General features: G+C 43.0%; 1 protein-coding gene across 1 annotated transcript in view; it reads right to left on the bottom strand.

Annotated features, from left to right (window-relative positions):
• Positions 1-16004, bottom strand: part of LOC132400744 (CUB and sushi domain-containing protein 1-like) — a 2029389-nt gene that overhangs the window by 381900 nt on the left and 1631485 nt on the right. Inside the window, exons 28-30 of the mRNA XM_059982042.1 lie at positions 13293-13431; positions 11398-11585; positions 7545-7739 (exon numbers count right to left, since the gene is read on the bottom strand). Coding sequence (XP_059838025.1) covers positions 7545-7739; positions 11398-11585; positions 13293-13431 — 522 coding nt within the window. The remainder of the gene's footprint in view (positions 1-7544; positions 7740-11397; positions 11586-13292; positions 13432-16004) is intronic.

Here is a 16004-nt window from a genome sequence, read left to right as displayed (position 1 = left end):
CTTTTTAGTGGGTTTAAAATTATAGTCAAATGTCAGAAACGAGATGTCTGCAATTACAAATTACATTCAAACGAATGAAAAGAATTTATAGACAGTTTGAATGAAAATTCTGTCTTCACTTCAATATTTGCATTCTAATTGGCAGTAAGGAAGTGCAGGTGATATTAAAAAAGTTAGGTTTGAACCTGAAAATAATCTTCATCCATCAAATAAAGAGTTGAAATTTCAGGAAAAATTAATATCCACAATGGACAGTATGCAGGCCACCACCAGAATAATTTAGTCAATCAGGATGAGAAGTTCCAGCTTGCATCAGAAACTACAGAAGAAAATACGAGTTCAACAGAAGGCTAACTATTGTACTGCAGATGTACAGAAAAAAAAAGATAATTATTTTTGCAGACCCAGAATTATGCACATCAAATACTTTCTTATATTCTCAAGTTTTCAAAGGTGTTTTTTTTATTTCTCCAAAGATTGTTTTTGGTTTAGCCACTAAAGTTTCTGACTACACTGTTCTCTTATCATATTGGGAAGGTGGGGAGAAGCTTGGACAAAGAAAGATCCCAAAATGGGTAAAGGAGAAAATGACAACACAATTTTATTCTGGATTTAAAGATTGATCAGAATATTGGGAAGTCTTCCTTTTAATTTGACATATATTGATGGGGCAATTTATCCTCCATTAAATTAAATTTTTCATTCTGAGCAAGAAGGCTGTGAGTGAACTGCTGATTTAGGGAGCGAACGGAGTTTTTTACTACTCTGGTTAAAGAGAGGCGAGACTGCACAGGCACGTGATGTCAGCCAGTTGAGCGCGAAAGGATTAAAAAGGCAAGGAATCTTCAACGGTTTTAAATTCAGAGCAAGAAGGCTGTGAGTGAACTGCTGATTTCGGGAGTGAAGGGAGTTTTTTACTACCCGCGTTAAAGACAGGCAAGACTGTGCAAGCACATGATGTCAGCCAGTTGAGTGCGAAAGGTTTAAAAAGAAGGCCGCCATATCCAGTGGGCAGTGCCGGAGCGGGCAGCGGAGTGACAGGCCATTGGCTCAACAGACTTAGGCGGTAACAGGATGAGGTGAGGAAGGTTTAACTGTGTTATTTGCGGAAAAGAGGTAGTATATGTGTGAGACCAGTTTTCTGTGGTGAGACCAGTTGTCAGATGTGGGGGACCAGTTGTCAGATGTGGGGGGTCCTGGAGTCTCCCAGCTTCCCGGACGGCTACATCTGTACCTGGTGTATTGAGCTGCAGCTCCTGAGGGACCAAGTTAGGGAACTGGAGATGCAGCTCGATGACCTTCGCCTGGTCAGGGAGAGCGAGGAGGAGATAGAAAGGAGTTATAGGCAGGTGGTCACACTGGGGCCACGGGAGACAGACAAGTGTGTCACAGTCAGGAGGGGGAAGAGGAAGTGTCAGGTACTAGAGAGTACCCCAGTGGCTGTACCACTTGACAATAAATATTCCTGTTTCAGTACTGTTGCAGGGGGACAGCCTACCTGGTGGAAGTGACAGTGGCCGTGCCTCTGGCACAGAGTCCGGCCCTATGGCTCAGAAGGGTAGGGAAAGGAAGAGGAAGGCAGTAGTGATAGGGGACTCTAGGGGGTCAGACAGGTGGTACCGTGGACACCGGAAAGGAACTCGGATGGTAGTTTGTCTCCCAGGTGCCGGGGTCTGGGATGTTTCAGATCGCGTCCAAGATATCCTGCAGTGGGAAGGAGAACAGCTAGAGGTGGTGGTACATATTGGTATCAATGACATAGGTAGGAAAAGGGAAGAGGTCCTGAAAAAAGACTACAGAGAGTTAGGAAGCAGGACCGCAAAGGTAGTTATCTCAGGAATACTGCCTGTGCCACGCGACAGTGAGATTAGGAATAGGATGAAGTGGAGGATAAATGCGTGGCTGAGGGATTGGAGCAAGGGGCAGGGATTCAGATTTCTGGATCATTGGGACCTCTTTTAGGGCAGGTGTGAACTGTACAAACAGGATGGGTTGCACTTGAATCCCAGGGTAACCAATATCCTGACGGGAAGGTTTGCCAAGGCTACTGGGGAGGGTTTAAACTAGAATTGTTGTGGGGTGGGAACTGAACTGAAGAGACTAGGGAAGAGGAGGTTGGCTCACAAATAGAGAAAGCTTGTAGACAGTGCGAGAGGGAATATAGGCAGGTGATAGAGAAGGGACGCACTCAGACCGAAGGCTTGAGATGAATCTATTTTAATGCAAGGAGTGTTGTGAACAAAACGGATGAGCTCAGAGCGTGGATCAGTACTTGGAGATATGATGTGGTGGCCGTTACAGAGACTTGGATGGCTCAGGGACAGGAATGGTTACTTCAAATGTTGGGTTCTAGATGTTTTAGAAAGGAAAGGGAGGGAGGTAAAAGAGGTGGGGGGATGACACTGTTGATCAGAGATAGTGTCACGGCTGCAGAAAATGTGAGTGCCATGGAGGGATTGTCTACGGAGTCTCTGTGGGTGGAAGTTAGGAACAGAAAGGGGTAAATAAATTTACTGGGTGTTTTTTATAGGCCGCCCAATAGTAACAGAGATATTGAGGAGCAGCGAGGGAAACAGATCCTGGAAAGGTATAATAATAACAGAGTTGGCGTGATGGGAGATTTTAATTTCACAAATATTGATTGGCATCTCCCGAGAGCAAGGGGTTTAGATGGGGTGGAATTTATTAGGTGCGTTCAAGAAGGTTTCTTGACACAGAATATAGGTAAGCCTACAAGCAGAGAGGCTGCAGTTGATTTGGTATTGGGAAATGAACCTGGTCAGGTGTCAGATCTCTCAGTGGGAGAGCATTTTGGAGATAGTGATCATAATTCTATCTCCTTTACAATAGCATTTGAGAGAGATAGGAACAGACAAGTTAGAAAAGTGTTTAATAGGAGTAAGGGGAATTATAAGGCTATCAAGCAGGAAATTGGAAGCTTAAAGTGGAAACAGACATTCTCTGGGAAAAGTACGAAAGAAATGTGGCAAATATTCAAGAGATATTTGTGTAGAGTTCTTTGTAGGTACATCCAAAGCGACAAGGAAGTTATGGTCGGATACAGGAACCGTGGTGTACAAAGGGTGTAATAAATCTAGTCAAGAACAAAATAAAAGCTTACAAAAGGTTCAGAGAGCTACGTAATGTGAGAGATCTAGAAGATTATAAGGCTACTAGGAAGGAGTTTAAGAAGGAAATTAGGGGAGCCAGAAGGGGCCATGAGAAGGCCTTGGCGGGCAGAATTAAGGAAAACCCCAAGGCATTCTGCAAGTATGTGAAGAGCAAGAGGATAAGACGTGAAAGAATACGACCTATCAAGTGTGACAGTGGGGAAGTGTGTATGGAACCAGAGGAATTACCAGAGGTACTTAATGAATACTTTACTTCAGTATTCATTATGGAAAAGGATCTTGGTGACTGTAGTGATGACTTGCAACAGGCTGAAAAGCTTGAGCTAATAGATATTAAGAAAGAGGATGTGCTGGAGCTTTTGGAAAGCATCAAGTTGGATAAGTCGCAGGGACCAGATGGAATGTACCCCAGGCTACTGTGGGAAGCGAGGGAGGAGATCGCTGAGCCTCTGGCGATGATCAATGGGGATGGGAGAGGTTCTGGAGGATTGGAGGATTGCGGATGTTGTTCCTTTATTCAAGAAAGGAAGTAGAGATAGCTCAGGAAATTATAGACCAGTGAGTCTTACCTCAGCAGTCGGTATGTTGATGGAGAAGATCCTGAGAGGCAGGATTTATGAACATTTGGAGAGGTATAATACGATTAAGAGTAGTCAGCATGGCTTTTTCAAGGGCAGGTCATGCCTTACAAGCCTGATTGAATTTTTTGAGGATGTGATTAAACACATTGATGAAGGAAGGGCAGTAGATGTTGGTGTATATGGATTTCAGCAAGGCATTTGATAAGCTACCCCATGCAAGGCTTATTGAGAAAGTAAGGAGGCATGGGATCCAAGGGGACATTGCTTTGTGGATCCAGAACTGGCTTGCCCACAGAAGGCAAAAAGTGGTTGTAGATGGGTCATAGTCTGCATGGAGGTTGGTCACCAGTGAAGTGCCTCAGGGATCTGTTCTGGGACCCTTACTCTTCGTGATTTTAATAAATGACTTGGATGAAGAAGTGGAAGGATGGGTTAGTAAGTTTGCTGATGACACAAAGGTTGGAGGTGTTATGGATAGTGTGGAGGGCTGTCAGAGGTTACAATGGGACATTGATAGGATGCAAAACTTGGCTGAGAAGTGGCAGATGGAGTTCAACCCAGATAAGTGTGAAGTGGTTCATTTTGGTAGGTCAAATATGATGGCAGAATATGGTATTAATGGTAACACTCTTGGAAGTGTGGAGGATCAGAGGGATCTTGGGGTCCGAGTCCATAGGACACTCAAAGCTTTTGCACAGGTTGACTGTGTGGTTAAGAAGGTATATGGTGTATTGGCCTTCATCAATTGTGGAATTGAATTTAGGAGCCGAGAGGTAATGTTGCAGCTATATAGGACCCTGGTCAGACCCAGCTTGGATTTACAATAACCAATTTATAATTTACAATTGTAAATTGGATTTACAATTTACAATAACCAATTAACTAGCACATCTTTGGAACTGTGCAAGTTGTATCTCTCCTTTCAGTTAGTCCTGACGAAGAGTCTCGGCCCAAAATGTCAACAGTGCTTCTCCCTATAGATGCTGCCTGGCCTGCTGTGTTCCACCAGCATTTTGTGTGTGCTGTTTGGAGTACTGTGCTCAGTTTTGGTCGCCTCACTACAGGAAGGATGTGGAAGCCAATCGAAAGGGTGCAGAGGAGATTTACAAGGACATTGCCTGAATTGGGGAGTATGTCTTATGAGAATAGGTTGTGTGAACTCAGCCTTTTCTCCTTGGAGTGACGGAGGATAAGAGGTGACCTGATAGACATGTACAAGATGATGAGAGGCATTGATTGTGTGGATAGTCAAAGGCTTTTTCCCAGGGCTGAAATGGTTGCCACAAGAGGACACAGGTTTATGGTGCTGGGGAGTAAGTACAGAGGAGATGTCAGGGGTAAGTTTTTTACTCAGAGAGTGGTGAGTGCGTGGAATGGGCTGCTGCCAACGGTGGTGGAGGCAGATATGATAGGGTCTTTTAAGAGGCTTTTAGATAGGTACATGGAGCTTAGTAAGATAGAGGGCTATGGGTAAGCCTAGTAATTTCTGAGGTAGGGACATGTTTGGCACAACTTTTTGGGCCAAAGGGCCTGTATTGTGTTGTAGGTGTGCTATGTTTCTATGTCTCCAAAAGTCATACTGTCACCAATGTTCAGTGAGGTATCAAGGCAAAAATCTGCACTATACATTAGCAGCATTCTTGTTATTTCTGAAGCATCGCTTTCTGCTGAAATTGCAGTATTCTCAACTGTTCATTTCTCTCCATAGATATGGCCTGACCTGCTGAGGTCTTCCAGAGATACAGCATGTAACAGGTCTTTCCAGCCCAGTGAGCCACACTGCCTAGCAACCCACCGATTAACCCCAGGGTAATCACAGAACAATTTACAATAACCAATTAACTAGCACATCTTTGGAACTGTACAAGGAAACCAAACACCTGGAGGAATCCCACAAACACACACAGGGGAAGAACGCAGAAACTTTCTTACAGAAGACACCAGAACTGATCCCTGAATTCTGACACCTTGATCTGTATTAGCATTCTGCCAACCACCAAACTAACTAGGGTGACATCCTGAAAGATGCCACATTTTTTATTTTGAGACACAGCATGATAACAGACCCTTATAGCCCAACAAGCCCATGCCGTCCAAATGAACAAGTAACCTACTAAGTGGTAAGTTTTGGACTGTGGGAGGAAGCTGGAGCACCCAGAGGAAACCCATGTAGTCATGGAGAGGACATTCAAACTCCTTTCAGGCAGTGGTGGGAATTGAACCTGGGCTGCTGGAATGTACAGCATTACACTAATCACTCTGCCACTCTGATCATGTTTTTTGTGAATTTAGAAACAACTAGAACCCAAGTTTATGGCAGGTCAATGGGAATAGCAGTTCAGCACAGACAAGATGGGGCGAAGAACTTGATTGTGTACTATAGTATTCTACAGCTTTAAAATGCCAACAGTTACACAGAGTTCAGAATTGAGTGCCACTGTCGGCACACTATTACAGCTCTTGGCATTTTGAGTTCAGTTGCGGCACCATCTCCCCATGAACTACATGGGTTTCCTCCCACAGTCCAAAGCCATACTAGTTTGTTCAAGATTCTCCACCTGGGGTCCAAGGACCCTCCGGTTAATGGTAGAGGTCCATGGCATAACAAAGGTTGGGAACCCCTGGATTAGTAGGTTAATTGGTCATTGTAAATTGTCCTATGATGGCTAGGGTTAAATTGGTGGATTGGTAGGCAGTGCTCTAGAAGGGTCTGCTGCATGCTGCATCTCCAAATAAATAAAGTATTGAGGAGCAACAGCAAATTTATACTGCTGTCAACTAACAGTGCATCAGAAAGGAGTACTTTGTGGTGAAGAGATAAAAAGTTCAAGATCATTGTTGATTTCTCCATAATTAGCCTCCTAAAACTGCAAAGTTTAACATGACACCTTGAACTTCAATACATGTGTTTTGAAATTCTGGTCATTGAACATGAACAGAAAGCAATCTCACCACTGATGCTTTATGTACAAAGAATACTGTTAACAATATAATTTATGACTCTGCCATGACAGTTAACACTTTATGCAAATTTACAGCATATAATTCCCCTCACCCCTTTTCCATAAAAACATTAGAAGTAGGTGTAGTCTTGAACATTATTCACTTTGCCATTCAATCCACATTTGCCTTCCTTGCCCTTGATTTCAAAATTTAATGGATCTCAATCCTGAAAAAAGCTAACAAGAGAGCAAATACAACATTTTAAAGTAGAATAGAGCAAGAATTTTTAACAAATATAAAATGCTGGAGAAATTCAGAAGGTCAGGTAGCATCTGAGGAGAGGAATAAACAGTCAACATTTCAGGCTGAGACCATTCATCAGTCCTAGTGAAGGGTCTTGGTCTGAAACATTGACAGTCCTGATGAGGGGTCACGACCCAAAAAGCCATCTGCTTATTCCTCGCCTTAGAAATTGGTTCACTTCTTCTTTCCCTTTGCCTAATGATTCACTGTCCTCTCCTATCAGATTCCTTCTTCTTCAACCCTCACCTCGTTCCCCTGTTTGCTCCCAGCTTCTTACTTCATTCCCCACCTCATACCCGCCTACCTTCCCCATCAGCTGGTCGCACGTATCGCCAGCCAGTTTGTACTTCATCCCCTCCCCACCTCCTTATTCTGGCTTTTTCCTTCTTCCTTTCCAGTCCTGATGAAGGGTCTCAGCCCGAAATGTCAACTGTTCATTCCTCCCAATTGATGCTGCCTGACCTGCTGAGTTCCTCCAGTGTGTGTTGCTCAATATTTCCACTAGCTGCAGGATCTCCTGTGCTTATCATTTTTGAGAGTGTTGCCTCCTTTCTCCACTGAACTGAAAATGATACTTCTGTGTTACCTTTGCAGGAAGGAAGAGCCCTGTTCCAGACTGGCTTTCCTTCACTCCCGATGACACATGTGATGGTAGCTGAGTTTGCCAATTGATAGCCGTCATCACACCGATAGGTGACACTGGAGCTGAGTTTGAAATCCATGCCAATCCGTGAGCCATTCATTATATTCCCAGGGTCAAAACAAGCTTCCCGTGGTTTCTCTACAACAAAAAAAAACAATGCATTTATGATCAGGAAATAGCGAGAATGCTGTGAAACTCTGCAACCCCACTGTGAATTCTGACTAATGGTGTGATGGATGTTCAGAGTTTATTGCTAACCTTCGCGTTCTCATACAGCAGCATGACCTTTCCAAATTGTCAGAGTTGTTTGTGACAAAGTTAAACTTTTAACCAATATTCCTTGCTCAGCTTTTTAGTTTAAACAAGAAAGTAATGAGGTCTTCTAAGCTCTTACTTAGTCGCGCAAGACCTCAATCAACTTTATTTACTGGAAGCATCTCCACCCTTGGTCGGGAGGGAGACCCACCGCTTAAATAGAGGGTATTGGCAGTTGGACCTCACCAAAGAAGTCTAGATATGCAGATAATGTCAACTAGTATCAAAATATTAGAATGTAAGAAAGCATTGGGGATTGCAAGAAATTACAAGGGGAGTATCAGTGTACAATTCATAGTGGAACTAAAATAATCCCTTTTCCCTATCTGCCGATGGGACATCAACTGTCTCAACTTCACCACACCCTATTCCAATTCCAAACTCACTCCTTCTGAACGCTCTGTTCTCCACTCCCTCTGCACCAATCCTAACCTTACTATAAAACCCGCTGATAAGGGGGAGGGCGCTGTTATAGTCTGGCGTACCGACCTCTCCCTTGCCAAGGCACAATGATAAGTCGCTGATACCTCCTCTTATTTACCCCTCAATCATGACCCCACTAAGGAGCACCAGGCCATTGTCGCTCACACCATCATCAACCTTATCAGCTCTGGAGATCTCCCATCCACTGCCACCAACCTCATAGTTCCCACACCCCGCACTTCCTGTTTCTATCTCCTACGCAAGATCCACAAACCAGGCTATCCAGGTAGACCCATTGTCTCAGCTCGTTCCTGCCCCACCGAACTCATTTCTGCACACCTCAGTACTGTTTTATCCCCCCTCGTTCAATCCCTTCCCACCTATGTTTGTGACACTTCTCATGCTCTGGATTTTTTCAGTGATTTTAAGTTCCCTGGCCCACACCACCTTATTTTCACCATGGATATCCAGTCCTTATGTACCTCCATCTCCCACCAGGAAGGTCTCAAAGCTCTCCGCTTCTTTTTGGATTCCAGACCTAACCAATTCCCCTCTACTACCACCACTCTCCTCCATCTAGCGAAATTAGTCCTCACTCTTAATAATTCCTCCTTTGGCTCCTCCCACTTCCTCCAATCTAAAGGTGTAGTCATGGGCACCTGCATGGGTCCTAGCTATGCCTGCCTTTTTGTTGGCTTTGTGGAACAGTTCATGTTCCAAGCCTATACTGGTATCCATCCCCCTCTTTTCCTTCGCTACATCGACAACTGCATTGGCGCTGCCTCCTGCACGCATGCTGAGCTCGTTGACTTCATTAACTTTGCCTCCAGCTTTCACCCTGCCCTCAAATTTACCTGGTCCATTTCTGACACTTCTGTCTCTATCTCTGGAGACAGTTTATCTACTAATGTCTACTATAAGCCTACAGACTTTCACAGCTATCTGGACTATTCCTCTTCCCACCCTGTCTCTTACAAAAATATCATCCCCTTCTTGAAATTCCTCCATCTCCACCACATCTGCTCTCAGGATGAGGCTTTTTATTCCAGAATGAAGGAAATGTCTTCCTTTTTTAAAGAAAGGGGCTTCCCTTCTTCCACCATCAACTCTGCTCTCAAATACATCTCTCCCATTTCATGCACATCTGATCTCACCCCATCCTCCTGCCACCCTATTAGGGATAGGGTTCCCCTTGTCCTCACCTACCACCCCACCAGCCTCTGGGTCCAACATATAATTCTCTGTAACTTCCACCATCTCCAATGGGATCCCACCACCAAGCACATCTGTCCCTCCCTCCCCCTTTTTGCTTTCTGCAGGGATCGTTCCTTACATCACTCCCTTGTCCATTTGTCCTCCCCATCCCTTCCCACCGATCTCCCTCCCAGCACTTATCCTTGTAAACAAACAAGTACTACACCTGCCCTTCCACATCCTCCCTCACCACCATTCTGTGCCCCAGACACTTCACCTGTGAGTTGGCTGGTGTGATATGCTGCGTCTGGTGCTCCCAGTGCGGCCTTCTATATATTGGTGAGAACGATGCAGACTGGGAGACCGTTTCGCTGAACACCTATCCTCTGTCTGCCAGAGAAAGCAGGATCTCCCAGTGGCCACACATTTTAATTCCACATCTCATTCTCATTCTGATATGTCTATCCATAGTCTCCTCTACTGTCAAGATGAAGAAGCCACACTCAGGTTGGAGGAACAACACCTTATATTCTGTCTTGGTAGCCTCCAAACTGATGGCATGAACACTGATTTCTCTAACTTCCGTTAATGTCCCTCCTCTAATTCTTCTCTCTTACAATCACTCCTTGCCTGCTCTCCATCTTCCCCTGGTGCAGCCCTCCTCCTTTCTTTCTCCCTAGGCCTTCTGTCCCATGATCCTTCCCTTTCTCCAGCTGTGTATCCTTTTGGCCAATCAACTTTCCAGCTCTTAGCTTCATCCCTCCCCCTACTGTCTTCTCCTGTCATTTTGGATCTTCCTCTCCCCCTCCCACTTTCAAATCTCTTACTATTTCTTCTTTCAGTTAGTCCTGACGTAGAGTCTCTGCCTGAAACGTCAACAGTGCTTCTTCCTATAGATGCTGCCTGGCCTGCTGCATTCCAACAGCATTTTGTGTGTGTTGCTTGAATTTCCAGCATCTGCAGGTTTCTTTGTGTTTGCCCTTTTCCCTAAACAAGGTCCCTAACTCTCATTAAGCACTTTCATGTATCCTTCTAATTTTGCACTGGAATGGGGATATCCTAATGAAAGGTCAACCTGTAATATTAATTCCATTTATCCTTCTCCACAGAGGCTACCTGACACGTCGTTGATTTGCAGTTGTCTGTATTATTGCAGGTTTCCAGAATCTGCTATGTTTTATATCCAAAGATTAGTTTTATCTTTTTTTTAAAGGTATATTAGATAGCTTTAGTTGTCACATGAAGATCAGAACATACAGTGAAATGTGTCCTTTATGTCAATAACCTGCACAGCCCGAGGATTGCAGGGGGCAGCCCACAGGTATTACCATGCTTCCAGTGTCAACATAGCATGACCACAATTCACTAATCCTAACATCTCGGATTGTGAAAGGAAACCAAAGCATCTGGAGGAAGGTCACATGGGAGAGCATATCAAAGTGTTTCTGGAACTGTAAAAATAGCAATAAGAAATATTAATTCTAGAGCCTTAAAAAAGAGGTAGTGTTCATGGATTTATTGTCCTTTCAGTAATCTGATGACAGAGGGGAGGAACAGTTTCTTCTTCTCTGCCATCAGATTTCTGAATGGGTAACGAATCCAAGAACACCACCTCACTTTTTTCTCCTCTCTTTTCGCACTACTTATTTAATTTAATTTTTATATATACTTATTGTAATTTATAGTTTTTTATTATATATTGCAATGTACTGATGCAGCAAAATAACAAATTTCAAGGCATATGCCAATGATATTAAAACTGATTCTACTGTTGTACCTGTCATTTGATAACAGGAAGTTTTCATCAACAAAGTGTACTACATTGCAGCATTGAACAATATACAGACACTGAGGAAAATGGCACCTTTATACTCAATGGCAAATCCTGTCATGCTGACAGATGCATCGCTGCGAAAAGCCAAGAAAAGACTGTTGCCACTACTTTCAATTCTTTCAGGTGATTGCGATCCTTGGAAGCTGCCAATTAATGGGCTGTTGGAATCTTCCCCTTCATAAATGTGAAGAAAATCATAGCTGGGCTCCATGTGGAAACTACAACAAAATAAAAATGATCAAAAATGTGTGAGGTAGAAATAGAGATGCACAAGACTTTAGATTCTGAGATCCTGAACAAAACACACAGACACTGCTGGACGAACTCAGCAGATCAAGTAGCATCTATGAAGGCAGAGGGATGATCGATTTTTGTTGAGAAACTGCAGGGTCTCGATCTGAAATGTCAACCATCCCACAGCCAAAATGAGATTTATTATCACTGACAAATGATGTGAAATTTGTTGTTTTGCAGCTACAGAGTTGTGCAAAGCATAAAAGCCTACAAGTTACAGAGACCAGTAAATAGTTGGATAACGTGTTATAGAGAAAGGTTGAATAGGTTAGGACTTCATTCCCTAGAAGATTGAGGGATATTTGATAGAGGTATACAAAATTATGAGGGGTATAGATAGAGTAAAATAAACAAGTTTTCCAATTGAGGTTAATTGGTCACAGAAGAACTAGGTTAAGGGTGAAATATGTTATGTTTAAGAGGAATCTGAGGAGGAACTTCTTCACTCAGAGGGAGGTGAGAGTGTGGAAAGAGCTGCCAACAGAAGTGGTGGATGCGGGTTCCTTTTCAACACTTAAAGAGAAATTTGGATAGGTACTGTACACTGATGTGAGGTGTATGGAAGGCTCGATCCAGGTGCAGATTGACTGGACTAGGATTAATAGGTTGACATGTACTATATGGGCTGAAAGGCACATTTCTATGTTTTATCCAGGAAATAATGACATTGTGTTTGTGGACCATCAGAAATTTGATGGTCTTCACTGATGCTGCTCGATCTGCTGACCAGTTTGTATCACAGCAATGAAGAAATGTAGCTCACACTGAAAGTAAGGATTTTAACCATTCTCTTCTTGGACCACCCTGCACAACCCTAATCACTACCTCAGTATGGCAATACTATGACCACATTATGTGAAAGTGGACTTTGATAATACTTTAAATGTATTCTTTTTTCTAAAAACTATGCATTATTTATTCTTTTTTTTTAATTTTAAGGATTTAGCGTGGTAACCGGCCCTTCTAGCCCAATGAGCCTGCGCCATATAATTACACTCATGCAACCACTCATGTGACTACTAACCTGTGTATCTTTGGATTGTAGGAAGAAACCAGAGCACCCAGAGGAAACCCATTTGGTCATAGGGAAAACGTACAAAAACCTTACAGAAAAGGGCAGGAATTTAACTCTGTTCACTGGGTCTGTAATAGTTAACCATGATGCTACTGTGCCACTCTCACATTTAAGTTTTTCTTGTGAATGTTGCTTATCTAATGTTACCTGCTTGTGACGCTGCTGCGAGAAGGATTTTCATTACACCTGTGTGTACATATACTCGTGAATCTGACAATACACTTGAATTTGACTTTGATTGCAGCATGGAAGTGCAGCGGTTAGCCTAATACTATTACAGTGCCGTCTCGAGGGTTCAGTTCCCACTGCTTTCTCTAAGCAATTTTTTACATTCTTTCCGTGCACAGGTTCTCCAGTTTCCTCCCACATTAGGAAGGTGCACTGGTTACTACATTAACTGGTCACATGGGTGTAATTGGGTGGTGTGGGTTCATGGGCCAGTTGGGCCTGTTACCATGCTGGCTTTCTAAAATAATAAAAAAAAGAAAAAGCAGTATTCAGTTCTGTTGTAGAACCTGTCTATGTAACTGAAAACTGTGATTTTCTGGAATCTTACCTTTTAAAGATGAGTGCAATGACGTAGTCCGGACTGACTTTAATTGTCCAGTCGCATTCTTTCCCATGAGGATAAGGCTGAGGGTAGTTGGGTGATAAAATGACACCCATGGGACCTGTCATGTTCCCACCACAGGCAGCTGTTGAAACAAGAGGAAAGATTGCACAAAAAGAATCAATGGACTTCTTTACAATTACGTGAAAAAAAGCAGCACATGGCATGAAAGAACATAGGAGATTCTGCAGATGCTGGAAAATCAGAGTTACACAAGCAAAAATGCTGGAGAAACTCAGAAGGTCAGACTGCATCCATAGAAATGAATAAAGAGTCAACATTTAAAGCCAAGACCCTTCATCAGCATTGGAGAAGGAGGAGGATGACTCAAGAATAAGGTGGTGGGAGAAGGTGGAGGACAAACTTAGAAGGTGATCAGTGAAATCGTATGGTTGGGGGAGGGAAGATGAAGTAAGAAGCTAGGAGGCAATAAATAGGCGGAGAAGGGAAAGGTCTAGAGAGGAAGGAATCTGAGAGGAGAGGACAGTGGACTATGGGAGAAAAGGAAGGAGGAGGGGCACTAGGGAAGGTGATAGGCAGGTGAGGAGAAGAGCTAAGAAGCCTGATTGGGGAACAGAAGAAGAGGGAAGGGAGGGAAAATATACCAGAAAGAGACATTGAAAAGGTGAATGAAGTTTGGCTTGTTTCACAGATAGAAAATGATTCACTCTCTGAAACTAGCCACAAAGACTTTTAACGTGATGCCCTTGTTAAAAGAGCAGAAGGTATTACCTTGGGGTTCTATCTATGTCAGCTGCATCTTTGCATTCATTTGTTTTAATGTTGCTATGATAATTATTTTAATGTGCTATTTAAATGCTGCCAACTTTAACATTAGTGAAGTGGTCATGGGATGAAGGACATCTGAAATCTTGTTCTCAAGTCGGTGCTTGAAGGACAGCAAAGTGGACGCATGATGAAGGATGTCCATGGATGTCACATTATCAGTCAGAGTCAATGTGACAAGAAGGTATGTGGGCTGGTGAGCTGGCAAGCTCAGAGTATGAGCCTTGAGTATTGACTCGTCAGGGTCCCATTATTAGCTAGTCCAGTGGTTGATACTGAAGATCGATCAGAAGTACAGTTTTCGAAGCACATGGCCAAAGCCTGAAGACCTGAAACAGAAGGCCTGTCCCTGGGTAAAAGGACTTTCCGTCGGTGCAGGTGAGTTGGAGGGAGGAACTGGGTTTGTTTTGCTGTTGGTGTTTTGTTGCTTCTTGTATTCTATTTTGTTGTGCTTTGTGTTGCTCTACAGAACATTGTGGGCATGCTAATGTTGGTGCCGGAATGTGTGGAGACACTTGTGAGCTGCCCCAACACATCCTCAGATGTGTCGGTTGTTGATGCAAGCAACAGATTTCACTGTATGTTTCACTGTAGAGTGATAAATAACAATCTAATCTGATGTGATCTGAACCAGCACAGTGGAGTTCAGTGTAAATAAATTGCAAATCAAAAGAGTTACCTACACTTTCAAAATACAATTTTAAATTTTTCACTGCTTCAGTTTAAGGATCAAGGATCAACTTTATTCACAATTTACATTTACATTTATTCACAATTTGCTTTGGGTTTTTGTCAGGGCACAACATGCAACAAAAAGAATTATATAAAAAAAGAGTTTAAAGTTAAAATACAAACCTGGAATAAAATGTGCATAAATACATGAATACCAGCATGTATTTACAATATAAACAGCATTATATAAAGTGGTTTAAAGTGTTTACAGTGCAGTACAGTAATAGATGGGGGGGGGAGGGGGGAGGGTGTGTGAATCTAGATCAGAATCTGAAATTTTTTCCTCGCTTAAAGGTGGCTCTGAGCAAAGAAATAATTATGACTCACTCATGCTAGCATGGTGGTGCCACAGCAATTCCTGCTGGAACTGGGAGACACCGCATATGCAAAGACACCTAATATGCTTCCCTGCATCTTTCAGCAGCCCAGACTGCACAGAACCCTGAGTGCCCAGGAAAGACAAACTACCTCAAAGTTCGAAGGACTTATGTTATTATTATTTATCATTTATTACCTATGTCTCCATATACTACCCTAAGATACATTTAATCACAAGCAATTACAGTAGAATTACAATTGAGTCAATGGAAAAGTTCAAGTTCATCGTTTTCTGACTCTATGTATATAAAAGCAAATGAAACAACATTCCTCCAGACCATGGTGCATCCACAAAACATATATCACACACAGCACATAAAAAAATTATCACATATGAGTTAATAATATATAATTCGTAATATATATTCGTAGTTCACAGCGTAGACAGTAAACAGAGCTCTTTAAGATCAGCAGTTTTTCGATCACAGAAAAGGTGAACAAGACAAGAAATCTCATCATTGATTGGAGCCAGAGAGGCTGCTGCAACTGTGCACGTCTTGTAAATGAGTCCATTGTGGAATCTGATGAGAGTTGTGGTGAGTGAAGTTATCCATATTGGTTCAGGTGCCTGATGGCTGAAGGGTAATAAGTGTTCCTGAACCTGGTAGTGTGGGACCCAAGGCTGTGCACGTCCTGCCTGATGGCAGCAATGAGGAGAGAGCACAGCCTGGAGTGCAGCTGGCTGACCAACCTCAGCTGACTGTTGAGCAACCTCACTTGGCTGCACTTGTTGAAATCTCATCACCAGCTAATTCCACCTGC

This window comes from Hypanus sabinus, chromosome 10 (genome assembly GCF_030144855.1).
Source record: "Hypanus sabinus isolate sHypSab1 chromosome 10, sHypSab1.hap1, whole genome shotgun sequence".
Taxonomy (NCBI): domain Eukaryota; kingdom Metazoa; phylum Chordata; class Chondrichthyes; order Myliobatiformes; family Dasyatidae; genus Hypanus; species Hypanus sabinus.
Note: the sequence above shows the minus strand (reverse complement) of the source record. Positions and strands in the feature narration are given on the sequence as shown.